Source organism: Hipposideros armiger, unplaced genomic scaffold (assembly GCF_001890085.2).
Source record: "Hipposideros armiger isolate ML-2016 unplaced genomic scaffold, ASM189008v1 scaffold_443, whole genome shotgun sequence".
Taxonomy (NCBI): Eukaryota; Metazoa; Chordata; class Mammalia; order Chiroptera; family Hipposideridae; genus Hipposideros; species Hipposideros armiger.
The window spans coordinates 341,936-366,293 of NW_017731793.1; the positions used below are offsets into that span (position 1 = coordinate 341,936).

Sequence of the window (24,358 nt, forward strand, 5' to 3'; positions counted from 1 at the left end):
CCTCTCCCATTATCTGACCTGGGTCTTTCTCTGACTGGCCCCTCCGTGTGCCTTCTCGCTAGACAAGTACCACTGCCCGGTGCTCTTCACCGTGTTCACCAACAACACCCACATCGTAGCCATCAGGACCACCGGGAATGTCTATGCCTACGAGGTGAGTTCTCAGGAACTGGGTGGCATCAGGCTCTTCAGGGGCGTGCTCTGGGGAACCCTGGGCTAGGCGGTGGGCACAGCTTGTCCCCATGGAGCTGACATTCTGAGAGCCACCGGCACAGTCCAGAATAGGCGGGGCCTCGCTGTGGCCTCTGGTCCTGAAACCCAGGTAGTTCTTTTGTACCCAGGGGTCCTCCTCAGTCACCCTCAGCAGAGACTCTTACCGGCTAGGCTGTGGGAGGGAATCTGTGCTCTGAGGGAGAGCTCCAGCTCTTCCAGGGGAGGGCCAAGCCCCCAACTCCTGGCAGAGTCCCCAGGAGGAGTGGATGCGGGCTGGGGGGGTGGGTGTGGGGAAGAAGAGGCCCCAGTTTCCACAGTAGCCCCCTTGTTCTGCGCGTGCCGGTGGAGGGTACAGACAGCAGGGTGTGGGCCCCACATTTTGGGGAAGCCCTCCCTGAGCTGTTTTCATGCCTGTCCCTGGCTGTTGGTAGGGTCTGGGTGGCCAGTGCTGCCCTAGTGACTCGGAGTGATGCCTTGCCTGAAGCGTGCATGAATTAGAGGGGCTTAGTAAAAATGGGCGGCCTCGTTGAGCCTGTTTGCTGATGTACAAGACGTGTGTCACTTGAGTGTCCTGTGAGGAGCCTTGCTCAGAGGGCTGAATTGGAGTCTTTGGGGCTCAGCAAGCCCCACCCTCAGTGGCAGGGCCGTTGTTATGAGCCTGTGGCGGGTACATGGTTGTCCCATCCTTTTCCTCACTGCTGGAATGGTGCCGTCATCTCGGTGGGCTGCGGGCTCCCGGGGCCAGGTTGGGGACAGGCACTGTAACAGCTGGCTTCCTTCTGGCTGTAGGCAGTGGAGCAGCTAAATATCAAGGCCAAGAACTTTCGAGATCTGCTGACCGACGAGCCCTTCTCCAGGCAGGACATCATCACCCTCCAGGTAGGTGTCCCTTCCCACTGTTGTTCTCAGGAGGGACCACCCCGAGAGCCTTGGCATGGCTCCCCTCTGCCAGCCCCACCTGTCCATCCAGGCTCGGTGGCCTCCTTGCCACCTGCCTGGCTGCAGTTCCCCAACTGCTATTGGCAGTGCCCCCATCTCCCGCCCTCCCTGTGTTCAGTTACCTGGGCCTTTACACACGCCACTTCCTCAGTCTGGCTGTCACATCACCCCCTTTGATGCCTGTCCCCGCTTGTGTTAGGGCCCCTCATTCCTGTCCCCAGAGACATCTTGGCTTCCGAGTGGCCCCTTTGCAGTCCTGACTCTCTTCCCACCCTGAAGAGTAAGGCCTGGTGTGTGATTTGTACCCCATTGTTGAGTATAGAGCACCCCTGTAGGTGTCAGAGAACCCTGAGTGACTTAATGAAAAACATGGACTTAGAAAATCTGGGGGTGACTTAGATGGGGATGTTCCCTTCTGTGGCTTGTCGCATTCTAATTGGAGGTCAGCATATGCTCCCTCCAAAGGGGTGGGCTTATTGTAGTCAGGGCCCAAGCACTATGGGGCCTGTGTCTGGCAGCCAGGCTGAAGGGAGTGCAGGGCAGCATGTGGGAGGCCTGGAGGTGGGCGCCCTATGTCTGCTCACGTCCCCTCCAGCAGACTCTATCCATACTGTGGCTGCCTCATAGCAAGGCACACATGTCAGCTGTGTGCTAGAGAGGAGCGGATGCAGTTTGGTGAACAGCTAGCCATTCATGCCACTGTCCCCACCCCACTTCTGCTTGTGGCTCTGCCTGGGGCAGAGTCCTCTCCCATCCCCTGGTGCCTTGTTCCCTGCTCAACCCACAAGGCCTCCAAGCAGCCACAGGACAGATGGAGTCTCCTCTCCTCGCCCCAGGACCCTCATGCTACCTGTCCATTCTTTGCTGCCTGAAGCAGCCACGTGGCCACAGCCCAGGACCCAGCTATAGTGCTGGGCTCACTCTGCTGCACGTGTTCTTTTTGCTGCAGGACCCCACCAATTTGGACAAATTCAATGTCTCCAACTTCTTTCATGTTAAGAATAACCTGAAAATGACAGACCCAGGTACGTACAGCCTGAGCTGGTCCGGGTGCCAGGGGTTGGGGGAAATGGGTCAGTGCTCCCTGGGCAAAGCTCCCACCTTGCTGGGGCCAGAGCCTCGCTTAAGCCTAGGTAGGCCTGGAATTTCCTGAGCTGATGTTCACCTTCTCTTGTGCTGAGGTTGGCAGGACCACCCTGGCCCATCCCCACCCACAGGGGGCCTGATACGGTGGGTGCCAGCTGGGCCTTTACACCTAGGTGCCTACAGCCTCATGTAGGGAAGGCCTGGCCACTGCCTCTTCCCCACTCAAGACTCAGCTCCAGGGGCCCTCAGGTGCCTGGATGGGGCCCTGTCCTCAATCCTTAGAAATCGTCTCTGTTCTCATTGCAGGGACATATGGTTAGGCTGGTAGGCTGGTCCTGTGAGGGGTTGTGAGTGTGGCTACTGCTTAGCTAGCTGGTCACCATCACCAGGATCCTGTGGTGCGGGCTATTCCTAGATACTATTGGGGAATAGAGACCAAAGCCGACTCCAGTGGGAGCCATGGCGGGTAGACGGCTGCCCTTCTGGGCTGCGCCCTCGCTTTCTCCCTCCACACGTGCCTCCCTGGGTTTGTAGCAACTCCATCACTTTGATGGCCTGTGTTCTGGCCTCAGGGCTTCTGCTGTTTGCAGCTGGCTCTGGCCTCTTGTCCCCGTGACGTACATCTGGGGACATTCCTGGGGGTTCAGCTGCTCAAGGCCACCATGCTGTTTTGTAGATGAAGAAAAGGCCAAACAGGACCCATCGTATTATTTGAAAAATACAAATGCCGAGACCCGAGAGACGCTGCAGGAGCTCTACAAGGAGTTCAAAGGGGACGAGGTCCTGGCAGCTACCATGAAAGCCCCAGAGAAGAAGAAGGTGGACAAGCTGAATGCTGTGAGTAGGCAGAGGGCCACACAGCTGCCAGCTCAGCCACCTTGCCTATCAGAGCCCCTCCTTGTGGTTCTGGGATACATTTGGAGGGGAGGTGGCTGGGAGCCCCAGAACTGAGGTGCCCCTGGGGGCCCAGAGGACAGCTGTACTGAGGAGGCTGGGAGTGACAGATAGGTGTGCTGGGGGCCACTCAGGGAAGGTGGCCCCAGCCATGAAGGGTCTGCATGGTGCTCTGGCCCAAGCTGGGCAGCCCGGAACGGACATGCTGGGTGGACAGCTGCCTGGTGGCTCTGGTGGTTCTACATGACATAGTGGCCTCAGGCATTTGGGTCTGTGGGCGGCAGGGGGGCTGTCCCTTGGGGTGCAGTCACTGATGTACAGAGCTGGTTACTTGGTGCCCAGAGTAAACCCAGGAAGAAAGATGGTAGGGATGATTTAGGGGTGCCATGGTACGTAGGGGGAGAACAAGTGGTGCCAGGGGCTGCGTGGTACCCTCCGCACCTGGGCAGGCACGTTAATTTCTCATAATACCCAGTAGTTGGCCCTGAGGCCTCAGTTGGCAGTGATGGCACCAGGATTTGTGCCCTTCACCTCTTCAGGCAGGAACTGGCAAACTAGGCCTTTTGGGACAGGGAGGTAGGGATCTGAGGAAAATTTGCAAAAATAAGAAAAGAAAGTGCGTTTCATAATCTCTCTGCTCTAAAACAATAGCTCTTAGCATTTTGGTGTACTTCCTTCTCATGGGGAGAAATCCCTCCTTTTATTTTTTTACCTCTGCCTAGGATAAAAAAATATTTATTGGGGCTTATATGTTCCTGATTAAAAATATAATGTGTTCATTGTAGAAACTTAAAACCTTTAATGAGAAACTAGAGTCCCTTGTTCCTTGGGCCCTTAGGGAGAGGCAAATGTGGGCTGAGCGGTCCTGTCCCCAGGAGGTTCCTGCTGGTGTCTGTGGGTGGTGGCCAGGGACGCCTTCCTGGAGGAGAGGTGCCAAGCAGGCCCTGAGCCCTGGGGGCACGTAGCTTCCATGTCCCCAGGCCTCTCAGGGTGCCACTGGCGTGCTGACGTGGTTTTTTTGGCAGGCCCACTACTCCACCGGGAAGGTGAGCGCCTCCTTCACCTCCACCGCCATGGTTCCAGAGACCACGCACGAAGCAGGTAGCTGCCTTTGCTCTTCCATCACCAGCGGAGTTGCTTAATAGTGGCCGAGGTGGGGCGCCCTGCCCCCTGCCTCCTCAGTCAGCATCATTCTGTCGGGTTGGCTTCGTGGGCTCTTAGGCAGCTCCAGAGGGGTCAGGAGGGACAGTCCTTCTGAAACTGCTTGTGCCAGGGATGGAGGAGGCTGTAGTGTGGGCTATCCTGGGGGCAGGAGGCCCTCCCCCTGCCCTGTCCTGCCTGCTGGGACCCCTTACCCCCTGGCACACACACCCACACACACACACACCTTGGCCTCTGCCCAGGCTGTCCACGGCACCCTGGCCCTCCACCAAGGCTGCCCTTGGCATGGTCCCCAAGCCCTCTTCCTCTTGTGTTTTTGGCCCGTCAAGCTACCACCATCCCCTGAGCCACCAACTCTCGCCTCCCCACTCCCCTCCTCCGTCCTCTCCCACGCTGGGTCCAGGCTTTTCCAGCATCTCCCCCTTAACTGCTGAGCCCCTCGGTGCCCCCTCCTCCTCCTGTGCTTGGCCAGGGCAGACCCTTGGGCTCTCCCCAGAGCTGGGGCTATGTTCCTGGCCTTCGTGTCTGGCATGGGGTATGGCTGCCCCCAGGCTGAGGGCAGGCACAGAGCTGGGCCTCTGCTTGCAGCCGCCATTGATGAGGACGTGCTGCGCTACCAGTTTGTGAAGAAGAAGGGCTACGTGCGGCTGCATACCAGCAGGGGCGACCTCAATCTGGAGCTGCACTGCGACATGGTGGGTGTGGCAGCCATCCCTTCCCCCTGCCCAGGGTGGCTCTGGGGTCTTATACCTGAAGCTGCACTTAAGATGTGCTTGTAGTAGAAAATTCTGTCTTCTAGAAAATTCTGTCTTATAACTGAAGCTGCACTTAGGATGTGCTTGTAGTAGAAAATTCTGTCTTCTAGAAGGTGAGGTACCCCACTTCCCTCCCCAGAAGGGACCTTGTCAGCTGTGTGCTGCGTTGCCTCAGCCTGGGTCTGGGCGGCCGAGCACACACCCAGCACACAAAGGGTCGGGCTCCCCCCACCACTCTGCTCGAGGCTCCCTGTAGCTCTGGGGCTCAGCGGCTGCAAGTGTCCTCACTGTGTCCGGGCCAGGCAGCCGACCCTCTCCCACCGCGCTGTCCGGGCCCAGGTGCCCTTCATCACCCTCCCATTGGCTGCTCTGTGCCTCACAGGAGCACCTTGGTTATTTTGCAGACCCCAAAAACCTGCGAAAACTTCATCAAGCTATGCAAGAAGCAGTATTACGATGGCACCATCTTCCACAGGTCCATCAGGAACTTTGTGGTGAGTGACGTGGGTCAGCACTGGCTGCACAGGACTAGGTGAATCCTGTAAGTGACTCCTTCTCAGGGGCAGGGAACCTGCGGGCTCATCCCTTTAGTCCACAGCCTGGCCACACTTGGCTTATGTAGAGAAGTGGCCTTGGAGGGCCTCTGTCCTCACCAACAGCTCAGACCCCCTTGAGCCCATCTGGCAGGTGGGGAATTGCTTCCGTCAATGAGCAGTGTGGTGAGCAACCGTGGGAGGGTCGTGGGGTCTTGGGGTATGGGTTGCTCACTGGCTTTTGTTCTTACAGATCCAGGGGGGTGATCCCACTGGCACAGGCACAGGTAGGTACTGGTGCTGGGGCTCCCTGGGCAGCTGTGGCTGCCCTCTAAGCTGTGAGGGGGAAGGCGGGAGCGTTCTGAAAGTTCCAGATGTGAAATCTGATAGACCAGCCACCAATGTGCTTTTTGACCTCAGGCATGTCCCTGTTTTATCATTTTGAGATGGTTGTAAGGCCTGTAGGGGAGCATGTTGCCTCCACACGCCTCTGGGGCACCCACCTTTGTCAGCGGACCAAGGGAGGCTGCAGGGAGCCCACAGGGAGGTTTTGCCCCACCCCAGACAGCTAGCTGCCCTCCCACTGCTCTCACAGCCCCCCTCAGCCTATCATCTGCTTGGGCCCAGGCCTGCTCCCTCATCCTGTGTGATGTGAGCAATAACGACTTGTGGCTTTCACCTTTTACTCCCTATCCTCAGGGCCAGGCCCCACGCAGGTGCTCCGAAGGGTTTGGGGGGCTGGTGATGAGGGTCCCTCAGGGCCAGGGCTGCCCCCCAAGGTGCCTCTGCCCCAGACACCATCCCAGCAGTGCCCAGTGCCCCTTGAGACTCAGCACAGATTTCCAGAGCTGGGCTGTGTCCTGCTGGCTGCCCTGGGCTAGGACCCAGTCATTCTTGCTTCCATTTATGCTTCTTTCTCTTCCAGGTGGGGAGTCATACTGGGGAAAACCCTTCAAAGATGAGTTCCGGCCCAACCTCTCGCACACGGGCCGAGGCATCCTCAGCATGGCCAACTCGGGGCCCAACACCAACAAGTCTCAGTTGTGAGTTGCTGGGCAGCTGTGGGATGGATCTGGGAAGGAGGCCTGGGGCTCCCTGCACGTTCCCTGTCAGCCTTGCCCTGAAGGTCATGCTTGACCTGAATCCAATCCAGAAGGTGTGCAGCACGCCCCTGGGGAGGTGCCAGACTCACAGGACATGGCCCAGACCTGCCCAGGTGCAGGCGTGTGCACCTGTGTACAGAACAAATCAGCAGGTAGCATTGCACCTTGGGGCATGTGCCTGCGAAGGAATAGATGTCGGGAGTTCCCAGGAGACCCAGAAAGGTCTCCTGGAAAAGGTGCTACAGGAAGCAGATTTGGGTGTGGGCATGGGTGCCTGGGCCAGGGAGTGGCAGGGAGGGGTAGCTGTGCAGGAGGGACCAGAATTGAGGCCTGGCTTGAGCAGCCGTTGGATGTGGTGTATTTATAGAAATGGGAGGACTTGGTGAGGGAATTGTGCCTTGAACATTTCAGTGTCACACCCAACTTGGTCCTAGTGGGCGCTAAGAAGGTGCGGATGGGCTAGAAGTACAGGCCTGGGTGTCCCCACGTCCAGATGTAAAGGCAGGGGGTGAGGGGCCCACCGGGAGCAAGTGTGGGGGGAGGAGTGGCTGGACCCAGCCTGGCAGAGGTGGAGGGGTGTCTGCGAGGCCGTGGTAGGAGACTGCTTTGTGAAGGAGCCACAGGCCATGGACCAAGGCTGGGCAGGAGATTGGTTTGGGTGATGTTGAGGCTGATGATGGAGGCCAGTGAGGGCAGTTTGCCCTGGCGGCTTTCTTGGATGTTTGATAGGATTTACCTACAGAACCATCTGGCTTGGAGGAATTTGGGGAGGGGGTTCCATTTAAATGGGGGTCTGTCTCTTTCTTAATTGACCCTAGTCATCTTCTCCAGGAGCTTTATGATTTCATCTAAGTTTCATTATTTACAGTTTTTAAAAATCCTTAATTCCTACCTGTACTTTTATGGACCGTTTAATTTTTGTCCACTTTTTATTAGGTGGTGTATATTTTTCTGGCTAAGAGCTTTTTAGATAAGTCATCTGTATTCCAAATATTTTTTCCAGATATTTTTATTTGTTTGGAATGATACAATATTTTTAAATATTATATATTCCAGTATCTCTCTTGTTTTCAGTTGTACTTAAGGGGGTCTCCCCACTTCGATTGTATGTGGGGTCTCTTGCAATTTTTGGAAGGCTTAAGTTTTTTGGAGGTGGGAAGATTTTATTTCTGTATTACATATTTACACATTTTTGTATATGAATGTGAACAAAGCAGTTTTATTTTCTTGCAGTTGTTCTAGCATCACTTATAGAGTCATCCCTCCTTTTCCCAGGTGAATTGCAGCGTCGCTGTTGACTATGCAGAGATTGCCCATCTGAGCTCTCTTACCTGTCTCTTGACTGGTTGGCCCCAGGCCTCACGGGCACAGGTGGAGCAGGGATGGACTCTGGACCTCTCCCGTGGGGAGCCCCCACAGGGTGGAACACTGCCCTTTTATATCCCATGGTCCCCTAGCTTAGAGATGACTAGATCCAGGTGATTGTCCCATAATTCCTGTACGTCCTTAACCAGGGCTTCCTCCGAGAGCGCCCTACAGAGAGATGCCCCTCCTCAGATGTCCACAAGAGGTTCCTGGCTCCTCATCAGTCATATATCACATTTGCGTATAAATTGGGATCTCATTCTGGACTCTATTCAGTTCACTGCCTGTTTGCTGTTCTTGCACCAATATTATACCTGTTTGATTTTATTGGCTGTCTCTGTAGGAAGTCCTGTAGGTAGGTTCACCCTCACTGTTTTCGCATTATTTTTTGGCTTTACTTGGTTGTTTATTCTCTAATATGAACTTTAGGATCATTTTATCTAGAGCTTTGAAAATTCTGTTGGGAGTCTAACTGGAATGATGTGACATCTATGTTTTGGAAGAGTAGACATGTATATGACATCTTCCATCAAAGAATTTGGCTTGACTTTCCCTATGGATATTTTATATTTTCTAGTGTGATTTTATATTTTTCTTCACATGGGTCTCAGATAAACCTACTCCTTAAGTATTTTATAATTTGTGATATTTTTGTAAATGGAATTTTTTTCCAATTCTATTGCACACATAGAGAAAATCTGTTGATTTCATATCTAGCTACTTTATCAAATTCTCCTATTGGATTGTCGGCAAAGTCATGACACATTTTTGCAATGAAAAACATAGAAAAAATACATCATGACTTTTCCGACAACCCAATAGAATTCAAATAGTTTTTATTGAGTGTCTTGAGTTTTCTAGATATTCACGTTTATTAACACAAGGTGGTGTCCTCTCTGCTTTTCCGGTGTGAACATCAGTCACCTCACTGTCAGGCCTGACATGCTGGTCAGCCATGGGATCACATTTGTTGTGGGGCCTACTTTTTTAGGAGAGGTTGTGGAATTTCCAGATGCTTTTCTCTTAGCATCTGTTACTATGGTCATATGATTTTCTTTTCCTCCTGGATTTGTGGATGTAATCACCGGGTCAACCAGCCTGTCTGTCATTGTTTTGTCCTAGAGTCAACCCGGGCTGTTTCTTGCTGTGCAGTGCTTTTCCACTGGCTACGGTTTTTTACTGTGTGCCACTATCTTCATACAGGAGACTGGTCTGCTCTGGTCTGATCGGTCTGAGTGTTAGCAGGGTGCAGCCCGTGTACGATGAGCCTGCTGGGACTTTATGGCCTGGGGTAGTTTAACTTACACTGGAGACAGCTGCCTGTTAAGTTAGCGGTCAAGGACGGCTTACAGATCATTCATGCTCATTCTTTCGTCAGGTTCCATTTCATGGGCCAACTGGGTAGTTTGTAGTTTGCTAGAATTTAATTCCTCCATCTCTCGATTTCCAAACTTGTGTCCCTGGTGTCTCCCCTGTGCTCACGTCTCCTTTCTCATTCCTGAACACATCTGTATTCCTTTTCTCCGTAATGGTTTATGAAAGGCTTGTCTGTTTTTACTTCTGTGTAATTATTTTCAGTTTCCATCTTTAACTACTTCTTCCTGGTTTCTCTTCTCTTTCTCTCCTTTCTTACTTTCATGTCTTACTCTCTACCATGGAGGACATTTGAGTCTACATGGGGAGGGCATGTGTTTCCCTTTTCTTTGCTTGCTGATCCTTGGTTATTTCAATTTCTTCCTAGTTCAAAGAACTAATTGTAGACATTATTTATTTTCTGTCATATCATTGTTTTCGTTTTCAGTATTTTTCTATTTCCTGACTTTTTCTTCAGGATTATTTCATTCTCTTTTAAGCTTCCCTAACTATGTTAGAAATTAGCAGCAGAGAGACCTGCTTGGTGGCCAGAGCTCAGGTCTGACAGTTGCAGGTTTTGATGGCCATGGAGACTTGTCCCCTGGCCTGCCTGGTTGGACCTGGTGGGCTTGGAAGGAGAGCTGTCCCTGGCTGGACGTGGTGATGCCATGTCGATAAAGCTTGGGGGTAGAGACCTCTGTCCCTCACTGGCTGTGTGTGTCTGTGGCTTGTCAGGAAGTAGGTGACAGTGCGCTGTGTTGCAGCAGGGCCTGTCCGCCTGGAAACCATGCATGGTTTCATGCATGGTATCCACCCTGGAACAATTCTTGCCTTCCTTTCTTGTCTGGTATTGTTTTTTAGCCTTTCAGATTCTTGAAGTTTTAGGGCTGTTTTTTTAATGGCATACACCTAGATTTGGTTTATTTTAATTCAACCTAACAGCCTTTTTTTTTTTTTTTATGAAGATTTTATTGGGGAATTGGGGAAGGGGAACAGTGTTGGAGAATTGGGGAAGAGGAACAGCCAAGTTGTTGTCCTTTAATCTTAGTTGTGGAGGGAGCAGCAAGCTCAGCTCCAAGTCCAGTTGCGCTGCTCAGCTCAAGGTGCTGAGTTCAATTAGTTGCCGGCGGGCATAGCCACTATCCCATGTGGGAGTTAAACCCAGCAGCCTTGTTATTAAGAGCGCATGCTCTAACCACTGAGCCATCTGGGTGGCAGCCCAACTCAAGGTGACGAGTTGAGTCTTAGTTGCAGGTGGGTGTAGCCCACCAGTCAAACTGGCAGCCTTGTTGTTAGGAGCACGTGCTCTCACCAGCTGAGCCATCCTGCCATCTGTTGGCAGCTCAGCGGCAGCTCAGCTCAGGGTACAGCGTCACTGGCCCTTGTGGGAATCAAACCATAAACCCTGTTGCTCAGAGCTTGTGCTCTTGGGCAAGCTCTTAACCAACTGAGCCACTCGGCTAGCACCAACCTGACAATCTTAAGTGCTATACTTAACTTTCTAGTCAGTATACTGCTATTATCTTAATTTGTACTTTCTGATTACCCTTCTTAAATATTTCATTTCCTCCTTTCCTCTTTCTCTTGATTTGGAAGTTAAATGTTTTTACTCATGGCCTTAGGCCAAGTACATCTATTTAAAGTCTGAAGTTACTAGTTAATCTCTCTCCCTCCCTCCCACACAAGACCCTTCATCACCCCCAACCATCCACACATTAGTGTAGTCAGGGATTTTAATTCCATTCATTTTTATACCAAATCAGAAGTGAAAGTGTTCTAGGTCAGCGTTTCTGTCCGTGTACCCGTGTCTCAGTGTCTTTACTCCCTTTCCTGCTTCTTCTGGTTCAGAGTCCTTGGTCCTTTAGTCGGTCTCTTGATGGAATGGGCTCTGGTCTTCCACTTGCGGCCTCTCCAGAGAAGCTGCTGCCTCCAGGCTCTGGGCAGTGTGTGCCTGACAGGAAGTTGGCAGTGGTTGGGCCTGGAGGCAGAGCTTCCCCTGCCCCTTTCTGGCGGCTATGCCCTAGGCCTTCTCCTGGGAAGCGGGGGGCTTCGGGCCCCTGGGTGGCCTTTATTGACAGCCTGCCCTAGCAGGAAGTGGGGGCCGAGCACACAAGTGAGCAGCTTCCCTGTGGGATTGGGCGTGTGTGTGTGTGTGTGTGTGTGTGTGTGTGTGTCCCCGTCTGTGTCCTGGCTTGTGCCCCGTGGCCTTGAGGGCCAAGGCAGCCCGGGCAAGGCAGTTCTCACACTCTTCCTGACTCTCCTGTCCTCTTCCCCAGCTTTATCACCTTTCGCTCCTGCGCGTACCTTGACAAGAAGCACACCATCTTTGGGCGGTAAGAGACGCTGCTGCGTGAGGTCTGGGGTGTTGGGAGTGCAGGCTCCTTCCCCAGATGGGGCCGCTCCCAGGCCTGGACCTACCCTCCTTTGTCCTTGTGACTGTCCTGTTAAGGCCGTGGCCGTGCAGAAGTGGGGGCTTGGGCCTTCTCTGGTGGGCGGGGGACATTGGCTAAGGAGAGGCCAGCTCAGCCCCGCCTGGTAGCAGCCCACCCCAGAGTCCACCCCTCGGGCTGTCCTTTGGATGGTCCCGAGTCACCCATCTGGGCCGCCTCTTATATTTCTCTCCATCCTCTTGTCCAGGGATCAGCAGATTTTTCCTGTGAAGGCCCAGGTGGTATTTCCAGCTCTGTGGCCTTGTGGTCCCCATCGCACTCCTCAGCTCTGTGGCTGTAGCATAAAAGCAGCTACAGCGTGGAAACAATGGGTGTGCTGTGCCCCTGTAAAACTTTTGACAGCCAGGCAGCCAGCCAGCTCGACCTGCCTCTTGGGCCCTCCTCTCCAGGCCCAAAGTCCTGTCCCGGCCCTGTGGGTCTTTCTGAATCTAGTCTGTCTGCGCCCTTTGCCTGTGTGGGGCCTTCGGGGGGCCCGCAGCCTGGGCCCGCTCTCAGCCCCTCTTCCTGGCATGCCATGAGGACTTGGCCTTTGGGGTGCCCAGGGCTGGGCACATTCAGAGGTGCCCGTCTCTCTGCCGCAGGGTTGTTGGAGGCTTTGACACACTGACAGCCATGGAGAATGTGGAGAGTGACCCCAAAACTGATCGCCCTAAGGTATGCACCCCAGAACGTAGTGTCTGCTCCTCCGGCTTGGTGCTGGGCAGGCATGGGGGTGTGGGGCCCTGTTCACTCGCCTCCCCTCTGCTGTAGGAGGAGATCCGCATTGACTCCACCACGGTGTTTGTGGACCCCTATGAGGAGGCCGATGCTCAGGTGAGGAGGGTCGGCCACCACATGGGGAGGGGTTCCGGGGAGTCCCACCTGGCCTGCGGGGCTCTGGGACAGACGCTGCCCTGCTTCACCTCAGATTGCTGAGGAGCGGAAGAAGACGCAGCTCGAGGAGGCGGCCCCAGAGAGCACAGTGAAGAAAAGCCAGCCCAAGCCAGGGAGCCAGGGCCCCCCGACATACCGCCAAGGGGTGGGCAAGTACATCAGCCCAGCAGCCACGTGAGTAGGGTGGAGGCTGGCGTCCATTTCCATGGCTCACCCCACATGCTTACCGATGCCCACAGGTCAGAGCCTGCTGGTGGTGGGGAAGGAGGCACCAGGCACTGGCTCAAGTAGTGAGCGGGTGCTGGGGACCTCAGTCCAGGCCCTGGGACTCGGGGTCGGGGGTGACATGTGGGGACGTGACTCCTAGCTCGGGGCCTGGTACCCCCCACGGCAGCTGAAGTCTGGTTCTTTTCTTCCCAGGAAACGGGTAGCAGAAGAAGAACCATCAACCAGTACAGCTGTCCCCGTGGCCAAGAAAAAGCCCAGCCGAGGTTTTGGGGATTTCAGCTCATGGTAGCAGCGGGCCTGCTGCTCTGGACCCTGGTAGGGACTCAGGGCTGGGTCTTATGTCCCCTGAGTTTTCTGCCCTCATAAGCCTGCCCTTTGGGCTGCGACTCTTAATAAAGTTCTTGCCTGTACCTGGGTCCCCTTTCCTGACCCCAGGAGCCCATGGTCCTCCCTCATCCTACACCCAGTGCAGAGTGGCCTGGCCCTGTTTCCAGGCGTGGGCCCAGCCTGAGCCCACGCCTTACACTACCAGGCACTGGGTCTGGCCCTTAGACCAGCCAGGGGTGTGGGCCTGGGTGCCGGAGGAAGGGCTGTGTCTCCTGATCCCGGCTTTCTTACCACCACTCACTGCCATCGTCTTCTCAGGGACTGTTTACTCACTGTGGTCCCTCACCAGTGGTGTCACTTAGAACCTTGTTAAAAACACAGATTCTCAGACCCCATACTTTCTGACCTAGAGGCTGGGGGCAGGGCTCCAAGGTCTGTATTTTGACAACGTTGGGTTTAAGGACCCTGAACTAGAACCTTGATGTTTATTTCCAAAAACCTTTTCTGTCGCCTTGTGCTTGGGTTTGCTGAGTCCAGCCCACCCAGCAAGGACCATGGGCGGTCACAGCCATGTCCACTGCACACCTGTCTGCCTCAGGATGGTGACGAGACCATGCGTGGGTGAAGCGAGCTGGCTCCTGCTGTTCCTGATGGACGTGCAGAAGGCCCCGGGGAGCTGGCATGCCCCCCTCGCCCCTACCTCCCCTCCACCCTCAGGGCCCGTCCTTATGCTCCAAAACTGACCCTCAGCCCCAGCTCTTAGAGCTTCCGGGCCAGCTGCACCAGCATTTCCTAACTTAAAAAGATGCCTTCCCTGATCTTATTTTTCTATAAATGTCTTCAAAAAACTTATTCTCGCCTGCCCGTCCTTGTTTTCCATTCATTCTGCAGCCTGTGCCAGCCTAGCTTCCGTTCTGCTGACCTTGACACCGCTACCTCAGCTTTCCTGAAGTGCCTCTGCAGAAGCGTGGGGACAGCTACTTCCTCCTGGGACCCCCATCTCCTCCAGCCCTGGGGCTCTGAAAGGGTCACAGTCCACCATTCACATCCTCTCTCAATGCCTATGGTCCTCGGGTTGACACAGGCCCCCGCCCCCCCCCCCCCCCCCCCCCAGTTCTAACTCGGCTCGATTCTTCTTTTCCTCCTCACTCCAAACCTCAGTTCCATCAGTAAGCCTCGACAGCTTATCATTCCAGAACGTCCATGGCTCTTTTCCTCTCTGATGCTGAGCTTCAGGCCCAAGCCCTTTGTCTTTCACCTGCCTCTGTCCGTGTCCCTCATGCATGTCCACACAGATGCCATGTCACGTTCCCAAAGCTCGCCAGCCGTTGTCATCTTGCTTCAGGCCGGTCACTGGCTTTTCACTGCTGAGAACAAGGTCTGTGCCCTGCCTACAGCTTGTCTCTCTGCAGTCTCCCTTCCCATAACCGTCAGCCAGGGACCTGAGCTGCACAGAGTGACGGCCTAGCCCCTCTGCACCTTTAGCCAGGCCCTGGCCCCTCACTTCTTCACGACCCCCTCCCAGCTACACACATCTGAGAACTCACTTGTGAAAGGCTTACCTGCTGTTGGCAGCAACTCTCTCCAAAATCCTGCCTCACAGTAAGAGAAGGCTAGGCAGAGTGCAGGGTGAAGGCCCTGGGGATGGGGTATAGTATGCCGAGGGCTTCTGGACTCCTTGGGGGAAGGGGCCTCACCCTTCAGCAGTTCAGAAGCAGGAGATTAGTGCAGCTTAGCCGCAGCCCTCTAACTGCAGGGTAGACTTTTCTTGGGCCACGCTGACAGGCCCCAAACAGGTAGGGAACCTGGTGACCAGTGCTACAGGGGCTGCTTCTGCGATGACGGCCGTGTATGACAGCACAGGACCAAAGCCGCCTATGGAGAGGGACCCCAGACCCCTTTGTTCCTGGTGTGGGACACCAGGGCTTCATCCCTCATGATCAGAGTGCCTAAGACAGGTGTGCTACTGAATAGGAGACATTGGACATGGAAGCTTTATTTGTAAACCTCTTACAGACACAGGACCAAGCGCCAGACACAGGGATGCCGAGGGAAGCTTGTACACTTGAGCTTGGCAGTCCTGCTCCAGGGACAAACCTTTGGGCCGGCCCAGGCTGCAGCCCCACGGAGCCGCCCCACAGCAGGAGGACAGGCTAGCCCAGCGCCTTTGACAAATGAGGGTTTACATTTCTGTAGGTCATTTTGGAGCTTAAATTGTAGTTTTCCAGATATTAAAACCACTTGGATTTTGTAAGTACCTGGTGAGGTCATCAAGTAAATTAAATGACTTGAAAAATTCCCATTTCTGATCCTTCCTAATATCTGACAGATGCCATCAAGAATAAGCTCTAAGGTATAAAAATACTATATATATGTGTATATATAAAACAGCAACAAAACTAAACCACATTTCTAAAGCAAATGTACTGTGCCAGAGGACTCAATGTAGTTTAAGTTAAATGCATTTATAATCCTGGCATCACCTCCCACTCCTCTCAAGGAAAAAATATTTTAAATAATTTAAATAAAAGTCAGGGATGATATTTACTGTTTAGGAATTTAAGAAGGTGGAACATTCCAGCACTTTACCAGCACATCATGGTCTTGTGGACATCCTTCCCTGAAGCCAGCTCACAGTTCATTTGGTTTCAAAAGGAGCTTGGATTTTGCAAAAGACCAACAAAAAAGTGGTAAGAGTGTTGGCATCAATTACAAAAAATACAAGTAAGTCATAGGACCACTAGGAAAGGGTTTCAATGCCATCACAAAAGACGATACAAAAACCAAAGTGCTCAAATCGAAGGAGCAGTATACTTGCCCAGAACATATAAAAGCTTTAAATATGTTTAGTATATACAAAGATTGGTCAGAAGAATTTTAGAAGATTCTTCAGTTTAAGTGAAGCTCTTACGGAGAAGCGCTCAGGAGCAGCTGCCCTCGGCCCCTGCAGTTGTCACACGGCCCCATTTCCCTGGTCCTCGCCTCCAGATACAGTACTGAGGTTTGCAGAGGAACCAAGACGAGAAGGGAAATGTCAGTTCAGGCCGTTTTCAATGCTTGGTACTCCTCAAGGAAGGTGTCTTTCAGTCCCTTCCACGTTTTCACTAAGGATGAGCTGCAGATGTTTACTGTTTCAAATGCCAGTGCGCGAGTGAAGCATCCTCAGATTTTGGTCCATGGCAGCGAGAGCACCGTGAATAACTGCCACAAGAGTGACCCTGCCCCGGAGGCTCGAAGGCTGCATAGCCGAACACTAACTTGGATACATGGGGATGTGCCAGGACGGCCTAGATCTGTGGGGACACCAGCTCAGGGAAGCAGCAGCCAGGTGGAGCACCTGCCAAGTGCAGAGGCTTCCACAGCTGTACAAAGGTCTTCCCTTCATAGTCGAAGGCATATGTCAGGGGCTCCTCCATGCGCTCACTAGCCCTGACGTCCGCGTGCTCAGGGCTGCAATGTTTCCCACATTCCAAGGCTTCGACTCACGCAGAGATGGGGCCGAAAGGGACTAGGTGAGTAGCTGAACTAGAACCGGGCAGGAGAGACCAGTGCCTGCACAGGCAAGGGGCTCTAGGCTCAGGGGAGGCTGGAGTCAGGGAAGGGGCCTCCCTTCTCTCACTGTCCCCTGCCAGATACACTTGTTGCCACTGGACTAACCTTGTCTAAAAGGCAGTTTCAGAGCCATCCCACAGGCTGAGAAGCATCTGGGCACACTGCTCTCCTCTCGGCCTGCCTCCCCCAGGCCCTTTTCCTGTCCCTTGGTGCTGGGGTCCTGTGAGTCTCATGCCATGGTGACCACACCGAAGGTCTTTCCAAATGCCTGGCCCACCAGCTGGCATCGAGTTAGAACAGTGAAAACCAAAACTTATTTGGGAATGTTTTTTGGCCTCCATTCTCTGCAAATTGGCCAAAATCCCTGCATAGTGCCCACTCCCTGCAGAAACACGGGTGGATCAGAACTTAAAATACATGGCAGAAACGCAGGACTTAGGGGACTGTCCAGGCCCGTTTGTGTCAGCCCTGGGGACAGAACCAGGCAGGGCATGGGGACCCATCAAGCAAACCAAACATCTCACTTGTGAAACTTAAACCTGCCTTGCAACTTTAACCTTTTTTGAAAATATTAAAACAATCTAGCAAATCTCAAGTTTGGAAGTTCATCCTATTAGTTTTGGCCTCTTTCAAACGCAAAAATAATTATTTTTCTTCAAGTACATCAGAGTAGAAAAGGAAATCCGATTTACTCAGTCCAGTGTGTTAAACTATTACTCACTCCGTGGACCAGCCACTCAGCGACTGATAGACACATGCACCTGCAGGGCCCTGGGACAGTCTTTGCTAACAACTGGTTCCCTTGCTTTCTACATAAGGAAGGTATTGGCCTAAGTAAACAAGATGTTCCATTAGACACATTCCTCTATCTATAGCTTATCTAAAATATTATCACTGGTGTCCTGTTTTTGACTGAACAAGGCTACAAAAACACCCTTTGTATACAGATTTGTTGACTGCTTCTGGAAGATTCTGAAATGAGCACTATGACAAAAGCTCATTTGCAAGAGGAATAACCAATTTGTAATTTTGCAAATGAGGAAAACAGTGGGCTACAACACCTCCACTCTAAGTGACAAGGGTGGCCCCGCTCTCTAGAGAGACCTTGTCCCTATAGTCTGGAGAGATTGGTCTGGTTTCTATTGAACATGAAAGAGCACAGCCAAACTCTATCTTAAAGGCATAGGTTAAAAAAGGTATTCACTAGATGGATAAGTCATCAGCTGGTTACTTCTTTCTCTAGAACTTGAGATGTTAGGAAAAGGTCATTGAAATGTTTCAGAAAAGATCACATGTGTGAAGAGGACATAGACCGGATGGAACCTTACCCATGGGAATGGTCAGGAGAGGTGGCTTGCGAGGTTCAAGTTCAAGAAGTATTATCATCCAGGATGCTCCTGTTTCCATTCCATTACAGTCTCTTTCACAAAATAGTATTCAGAAGAGAACAGGAAGTCTTCACTTTACTCCCAACCGTTGTCTTTGATCATGTGGGCAAGCTCAATAATAAATTTCCCTTCCTTATATTTCTGACTGCTCTCAAAGGCATGTTCCTTGAAAAAAAAGTAGAAAGAAAAGAAGGTTTCAGGACAGACTCTGTTTCATTTTTCAACTTCATTATACTTTGGTCAGAGAAAATAAGTCTATGGTATTATGTCTCCTCAGATGTCCCCTGCACCAGGCTGATGGCTGGGAGGAGTCTGTCTCGGGAGGCATGGAGAGCAGTGTAGGCCTCCGGTACACTTGTAGTCAAGTTATGGTGAAACTTGTAGGGAAATGAATTCAACTTTTTAAAAAAATATTTTATTGGGGAGTTAGGGGAGGGGAACAGTGTTGGGAAATCGGGGAAGGGGAACAGACAGGTTCCTGTCCTTTTGTTTTTCAGTCTAGTTGTGGAGGATGTCGCTTCACTGGCCCATGTTGGTACTATCATTGTGCTGTCCCTGGGTGAGGCAGTCGCTCGCTGGCCATTGGACGGCCGCTCATGGCGGCTCATTGCAGCTCACGCTGGCTGCCAGCCACTCAAGGTAGCACACAGCAGCCCACTGCAGCAGGGGCTACAACCTACGCAGTTGCCAGCGACTCACGGCAGCCCAGCTCCAGGTTGAGCTGTTGTTCACCATCTTAGCTGTAGAGGGCGCAGCATCACTGGCCCTCATGTGGGATCCGAACTGGGGCCCTGCTGCTCAGAGCTGGCGTCCCAAGCCAACTCTTAACCAATGCGCCACTCGGCTGGCCCTCAAGTTTGTTAATGAGCACCTACCACATGCAGAGAAATTTGGAAGGTAGAAGAGGAGAAAGATGCTTCTTCTGGGGACTCTAAAGGAGAGTGAAGATAACTGCACCAAGAGTCCCGGACACAGTCCAAAGATGCCGGGGAGAAAGAAGGCCCTTTATTGGGGAGTGGGGGGTGGCCAGTGCTGGAATGGAACAGGCGAGCATGTGCAAGGGCTGGGGGAATATGCAGGCCTCACTGAGCCTGTCTCCATGCTGGGGACTCTGTCCCCTCATATCTGATGGGGACATGAGACACCAGCAATGATCGAAAATTCCAGGAGGGACAGCAGGTGGCCCTGACAAAACCAGAATGGCTGCAGAAGACAACTTCCAGGAGGTACCACTCTAGACGGGCCTCTCCAATCCTGAGTCTGGGCTGGGGGCATGCACGAGATGGCTGGAGGCACTGGGTACATGGGACAGAAGCTGGGGATGAGGGACAAGTTTGGGAGTTGTCAACAAACAGGAGGTCAAAACAGGTTGCGATCAGAGGCAGGTCAGCCTGAGAGGTGGGAAGAAGAATAAGCAGAGTGTGAAGGAGGAGGGACTGTCAGGGCTAAGCACCCAGCAGGCAGGGGGAGGCCAGGCCTTGGTGAGGGCGGCTGCACCTGTACCTGCAGGAAGCCTGGAGGAGGGAGGAAGAGCCAGGAGGTAAAGGCTAGAGATGGGGTGAGATGGCCACATCGGGCACAGGTGTGAGGACCAAGAAGGGGCTGAGGATGAGAGCCTGTGGGTGGAGGGGTTCCCTGGCAAGCGAGGCACCAAGTGCTGCAGAGAGTTTGCTGTGATCACTATTGCAAAATAACATCAGCTCCCCTGGGCCCTGGCTGGCCAGTGAGTGTCCCCCAGATGGGCGGGAACCACCTCCCTCTCCATGGGGTCTTCAGAGAGCACCGGGTCTGTGGGGTGGGGCCGTTTGCCCCCCACCAGCGTGGCTGTTCACTCCTGCCCTGCAAATGCAGGGATGCCCAGACATCTTTAATTGGCTCAAAAGAAATGCTATTTTAAAATGTATTCTTTTACTGATAGGATCACACTTCCAGAGGGAATCTTATGCCTTTGCAAATATTGTTTCTGTTTGTAAATGTTTTACTTATTATAGTAAATCTGCATTCTCTGAAGAAAACAAGGTGGTTACTCACATATTTCCACCCGAGCGTAGTTTTGCAGTTTTCACAGTAGATGTCTGCAACAGCGTGTAGGCCAGTGAGAAGGACTCTCTCCTCCGCGGGGCCACAGCCCACATTCACCCTGCAGGGAAGGAGGCAGCAGCTGCTGGGGATCCTCTCCCCTCGCAGGGCATTTCCACCCCCCACCTGGAGGGGGCACCCCAACTCCCACCCTAGCCCCTGCTTTCTTGAACCAATCGGTTACCAGAGATGCAGCAGTGTTTCTTCTTAACTCCCCGCTTCCCCCACCCCCTGTTCACCACCACCTCTTAGGAGAACAACTTTTCATTTCCCCAGGACAGGACAGGCTGTGAGGAGGTGACTACAGCTCTGCAGTAGCAAAACTCAAAACCTACCACAAATGGGAAAGAAACCACAGCACGTGTACAGGAGCTAGTTCCTCAGTTAAGAGTATTATGCTTTCCCCAAACTCTCAGGTTAGAGAGAGAGTTCTTTAAGATCACGTAAGATCTTAAATTTTACTGGGTAATTCTAGACCAGGGGTCGGCAAACTTTGAGACGGAAGAGCCAATCCTGTCCCTCGCAACAATTTAAAAATTATTCGAGAACCATAAAACAAATGAAATCACCATTATGTGAATATCCTTTAAAATTTTTAAAAATGAGGGCCGGCTGAGTGGCTCAGTTGGTAAGAGCGCAAGCTCTGAATAACAGGGCTGCCAGTTCGATTCCCACATGCACCTGTAAGCTGCACCCTTTACAGCTAAGAGTGTGAACAACAGCTCGACCTGGAGCTGGGCTGCCGTGAGTGGCCGGAGACGGCATAGGCTGCAGTGGGGCTGCAGTTGGCTGCCATGAGCTACCGTGAGTGGCTGGCAGCCAGCGTGAGCTGCCGTGAACCGCTGTGAGTGGCCGTCCAAAGGCTGGTGACCGACGGCCTCTGCTGGGAAGAGCACAATGACAATACCAACACGGGCCAGTGAAGTGGCGTCCTCGACAACTAGACTGAAGAACAGAAGAACAACTTGTCTGTTCCCCTCCCCCAATTCCCCAATAAAACCTTTAAAAAAAATTTATAAATGAAACTATTGGATCTTCGGAAAAGTCATGACATATTTTGTCTATGTTTTCCAAAGGTCATTTATTTATATAAAGAACAAAGATCAATCAATGATATAGTGCCCGTTTTGTTCGATAACCTTTTGCCATCTTTCAGTGAGCTTCACAATTTTTCGTTCATAGAAGGACCTATCTTTATTTGTGAAAAACTGAACAAGGTGCTGATTTACAGCCTCATCTGAATTGAACGTTATACCATGCAAGGAGTGTTGAAGAGAGCGAAACAAGTGGAAGTCTGACGCCACAAGGTCAGGTGAGTATGGTGGGTGTGGCTTCACATCCCATCCAAGCTCCAATAATTTTTGATGGGTGATCAAATTTGTGTGTGGTCTCACATTGTCGCGATGGAACACAACTCCTTTACAATTAACAAGCTCTGGACACTTCTGGATGATGGATTCAAACTGTCCAATTGCTGACAGTACACATTCAAATTGTTTGGTTCCTTGGTAGGAGCTCGAAAAACACGACACCTTTAAAATCCCACCACACTGAGAGCAGAACCTTCCTTTGATGAATGTCTGCTTTCGATGTTGTTTGAGGCAAATCATCACGTTGGGACCGTGTTGTGCACCACATTGTTGTAAACAATCCACTTCTCATCACCAGTTATCAGTCACTTCAAAAAAGGATCGTTTTCCTCACGTTTAAAGAGCATATTGCAGATGTTTATACGCGTTGTCAAATGAACTTCTTTGAGTTCATGCGGAACCCAAATATAGAGCTTGCTTACGTATCCCAGCTTCTTCGAGTGGTCGTGAACGCTTGAATGATGGATGTTTAATGTTTCTGCAATCTCTTGTGTAGTGTAATGCGGGTTTGACTTGATCAATACCTTTATTTTGCCATCATCAACCTCGGTGGGCCTCCCTGACTGAGGAGCATCGTTGAGATAAAAATCACCAGCACAGAATTTCGTGAACCAAGTTGGCACTGACATTCTTGTAGAGCACTGTCACCATAAACTTTATGCAACTTTTCACAAGCTTGACGCGTGTTCTTCCCTTTATGGAAGTAGAGCAATGAAATGTGGCAAAAATGCAGTTTGGTCTTCCATCTTCAACTTGTTGTAAAATCTCCAAAACTCAACCAAATTGCTCAATTTTTTTTAGAATGAAGCTAGAACTGTCAGCTGTCTAATGACATAGCAATAACAGATGCAAATGACTCGTCCTTTCAAAAATGAACTAGTGCCATCTGTTGCAAACATGCATCATGACTTGTCCGTAAACCCAATAGGATAGTTTTATTTTCATTTTTAATTTTACTTCAGAGCCACATGTACATGCCCAAAGAGCCGCAGTTTGCTGACCCCTGTTCTAGACCACTGATGAACACTATGAGTTCCAGCTTTGAGTAATGAAACGGATGTACAGAAGCAATAAATGTGATGCTAGCAAACACTGCATGTCTGCAAGGCTAATGCAGCGATACTCACACAGAATTGAAGAGGTAGGCACGTCCCTGACTTCCCTGAAAGGACTGCAAAGAAGAAAAAAGTTTTAAAAGACTTGTTGTGATAAGACAAAAAGTGATGGTGAGTTTAGTATTTCGGAATGAAAGTGGAGAAGCTGGGTTTCAGGTCATGGACCTCGACGTGAGCTGAAGGGTTGCCTTGCAGGGCATGAAGTGGCTGCACTCAGGGCCCTGAGCAGCACAAGCGTCTTCCCGAAAGGCGGGCCTGGGGAGTCCCAGGGTGCCTAGAGCCCCAGAGGGCCTGCCCAGGTGTTCTCATTCGATCTGCCAGGACAAGATACACCACGTCTGTCAGATATTAGGGGCAAGAAGACATTTCCAGGCTTTTCCATGGAAATAAAAAAGGTCACTGTCCAAGATGGCTCCTTACTTGGAGGAAAGGACCTTCTAGTAACAGATCAAACCAGGAAAGTGTTACAAGAAATAGCTTGTAGCATATTCACATATTCTAAGATTATTAATGAGGCAGAATAGGGTATTTGTACCTCCCTGATATAACTGGGTCACAGCTCCCACAACCCTCACAGGAACAAGAGGAAACACCAGCTTCGGGGCGGGGGGGGAGTTTCGTCTGCTCCACTTTGAGGCTCTAGACCAAATGGAACAGATAGATCACAAAAATAATCAATGAAATACAAACCAAATCGAGAACATGTCTTTGGTTTCTGTGCCTATCACCTCAACACAAATTCAAGAGTGTGAGGAATGTTGATTGGCACACAAGTTGACAATATCAAAGTGTGAAGGGCACATACTGAGTGGCCCAGCAATCCCACTTCTAAGAATTGACTGTGAAGAACAAATCAGCTTGAGTACATGAGGAAATGTGACAAGAATGGTCACCATTAGTGTTTGAAATCCCACCCCCCAAATGGGAGAAAGATGCCCATTGACAAGCGAGCAAAAAAGTGTTCACATCCAGGACTCATGTAGACATTAAAAGGGGGATGGGAACTGATTGGTGTGAGCGGGAATGGAAAGACAGTCATAGAATACCGTTAAGAAAAGCTAGCTATAAAATGACACATTGTGTGAGCCCTTTAAAGTGAAAAATGTGGGGTTGCCTGAGTGGCTCAGTTGGTTAAGAGCTTGCTCAAGAGTGCGAGCTCTGAGCAACAGGGTCGCTGGTTCGATTCCCACATGGGCCAGTGACACTGCGCCCGAGTTGAGCTGCCGTTGAGCTGCTGCTGAGCTGCCAACCAGGGCAGGATGGCTCAGTTAGTGAGAGCACGTGCTCCAACAACATGGTTGCCTGTTCGAGATGGTGGGCTATGCCCATCCCCAACTAAAGACTGAACTTGGCACCTTGAGTTGGGCTGCCGCCCGGGTGGCTCAAGAGATAGAGCATGCGCTCTTAACAAGGCTACTGGTTCAACTCCCGCATGGGGTGGTGGCTATGCCCACCTGCAACTAATTGAACATGGCACCTTGAGCTGAGCAGCACGACTAGGCTTGGAGCTGAGCTTGCTGTGCTCTCCACAACTAAGACTGAAGGACAACAACTTGGCTGTTCCCCTTCCCCAA

At 51.8% G+C, this 24,358-nt stretch overlaps 2 protein-coding genes across 6 annotated transcripts in view; one reads left to right on the forward strand and one right to left on the reverse strand.

Moving 5' to 3' along the window:
• Positions 1–18,270, forward strand: part of PPIL2 (peptidylprolyl isomerase like 2) — a 26,930-nt gene extending 8,660 nt beyond the window's left edge. The window contains exons 3-17 of one of the 4 annotated variants that reach the window (XM_019665435.1): positions 63–154; positions 1,003–1,092; positions 2,102–2,177; positions 2,915–3,075; positions 4,158–4,233; positions 4,882–4,988; positions 5,453–5,542; positions 5,835–5,868; positions 6,507–6,624; positions 11,679–11,735; positions 12,434–12,506; positions 12,603–12,665; positions 12,760–12,899; positions 13,017–13,023; positions 13,157–14,132. In XM_019665435.1, coding sequence (XP_019520980.1) covers positions 63–154; positions 1,003–1,092; positions 2,102–2,177; positions 2,915–3,075; positions 4,158–4,233; positions 4,882–4,988; positions 5,453–5,542; positions 5,835–5,868; positions 6,507–6,624; positions 11,679–11,735; positions 12,434–12,506; positions 12,603–12,665; positions 12,760–12,899; positions 13,017–13,023; positions 13,157–13,642 — 1,670 coding nt within the window. In that variant the 3' untranslated portion in view covers positions 13,643–14,132. Of the gene's footprint in view, positions 1–62; positions 155–1,002; positions 1,093–2,101; positions 2,178–2,914; positions 3,076–4,157; positions 4,234–4,881; positions 4,989–5,452; positions 5,543–5,834; positions 5,869–6,506; positions 6,625–11,678; positions 11,736–12,433; positions 12,507–12,602; positions 12,666–12,759; positions 12,900–13,016; positions 13,024–13,145; positions 14,133–14,171 lie in introns of those variants that run through there. The other 3 variants (XM_019665432.1, XM_019665431.1, XM_019665434.1) reach the window with 3 other exon arrangements.
• The window catches only part of YPEL1 (yippee like 1), a 26,792-nt gene continuing 17,694 nt past the window's right edge, over positions 15,261–24,358 (reverse strand). For both annotated transcript variants that reach the window (XM_019665437.1, XM_019665436.1), the window contains exons 3-5: positions 22,797–22,840; positions 20,252–20,360; positions 15,261–18,385 (exon numbers count right to left, since the gene is read on the reverse strand). In XM_019665437.1, the coding sequence (XP_019520982.1) occupies positions 18,296–18,385; positions 20,252–20,360; positions 22,797–22,840 (243 nt within the window). In that variant the 3' untranslated portion in view covers positions 15,261–18,295. The remainder of the gene's footprint in view (positions 18,386–20,251; positions 20,361–22,796; positions 22,841–24,358) is intronic.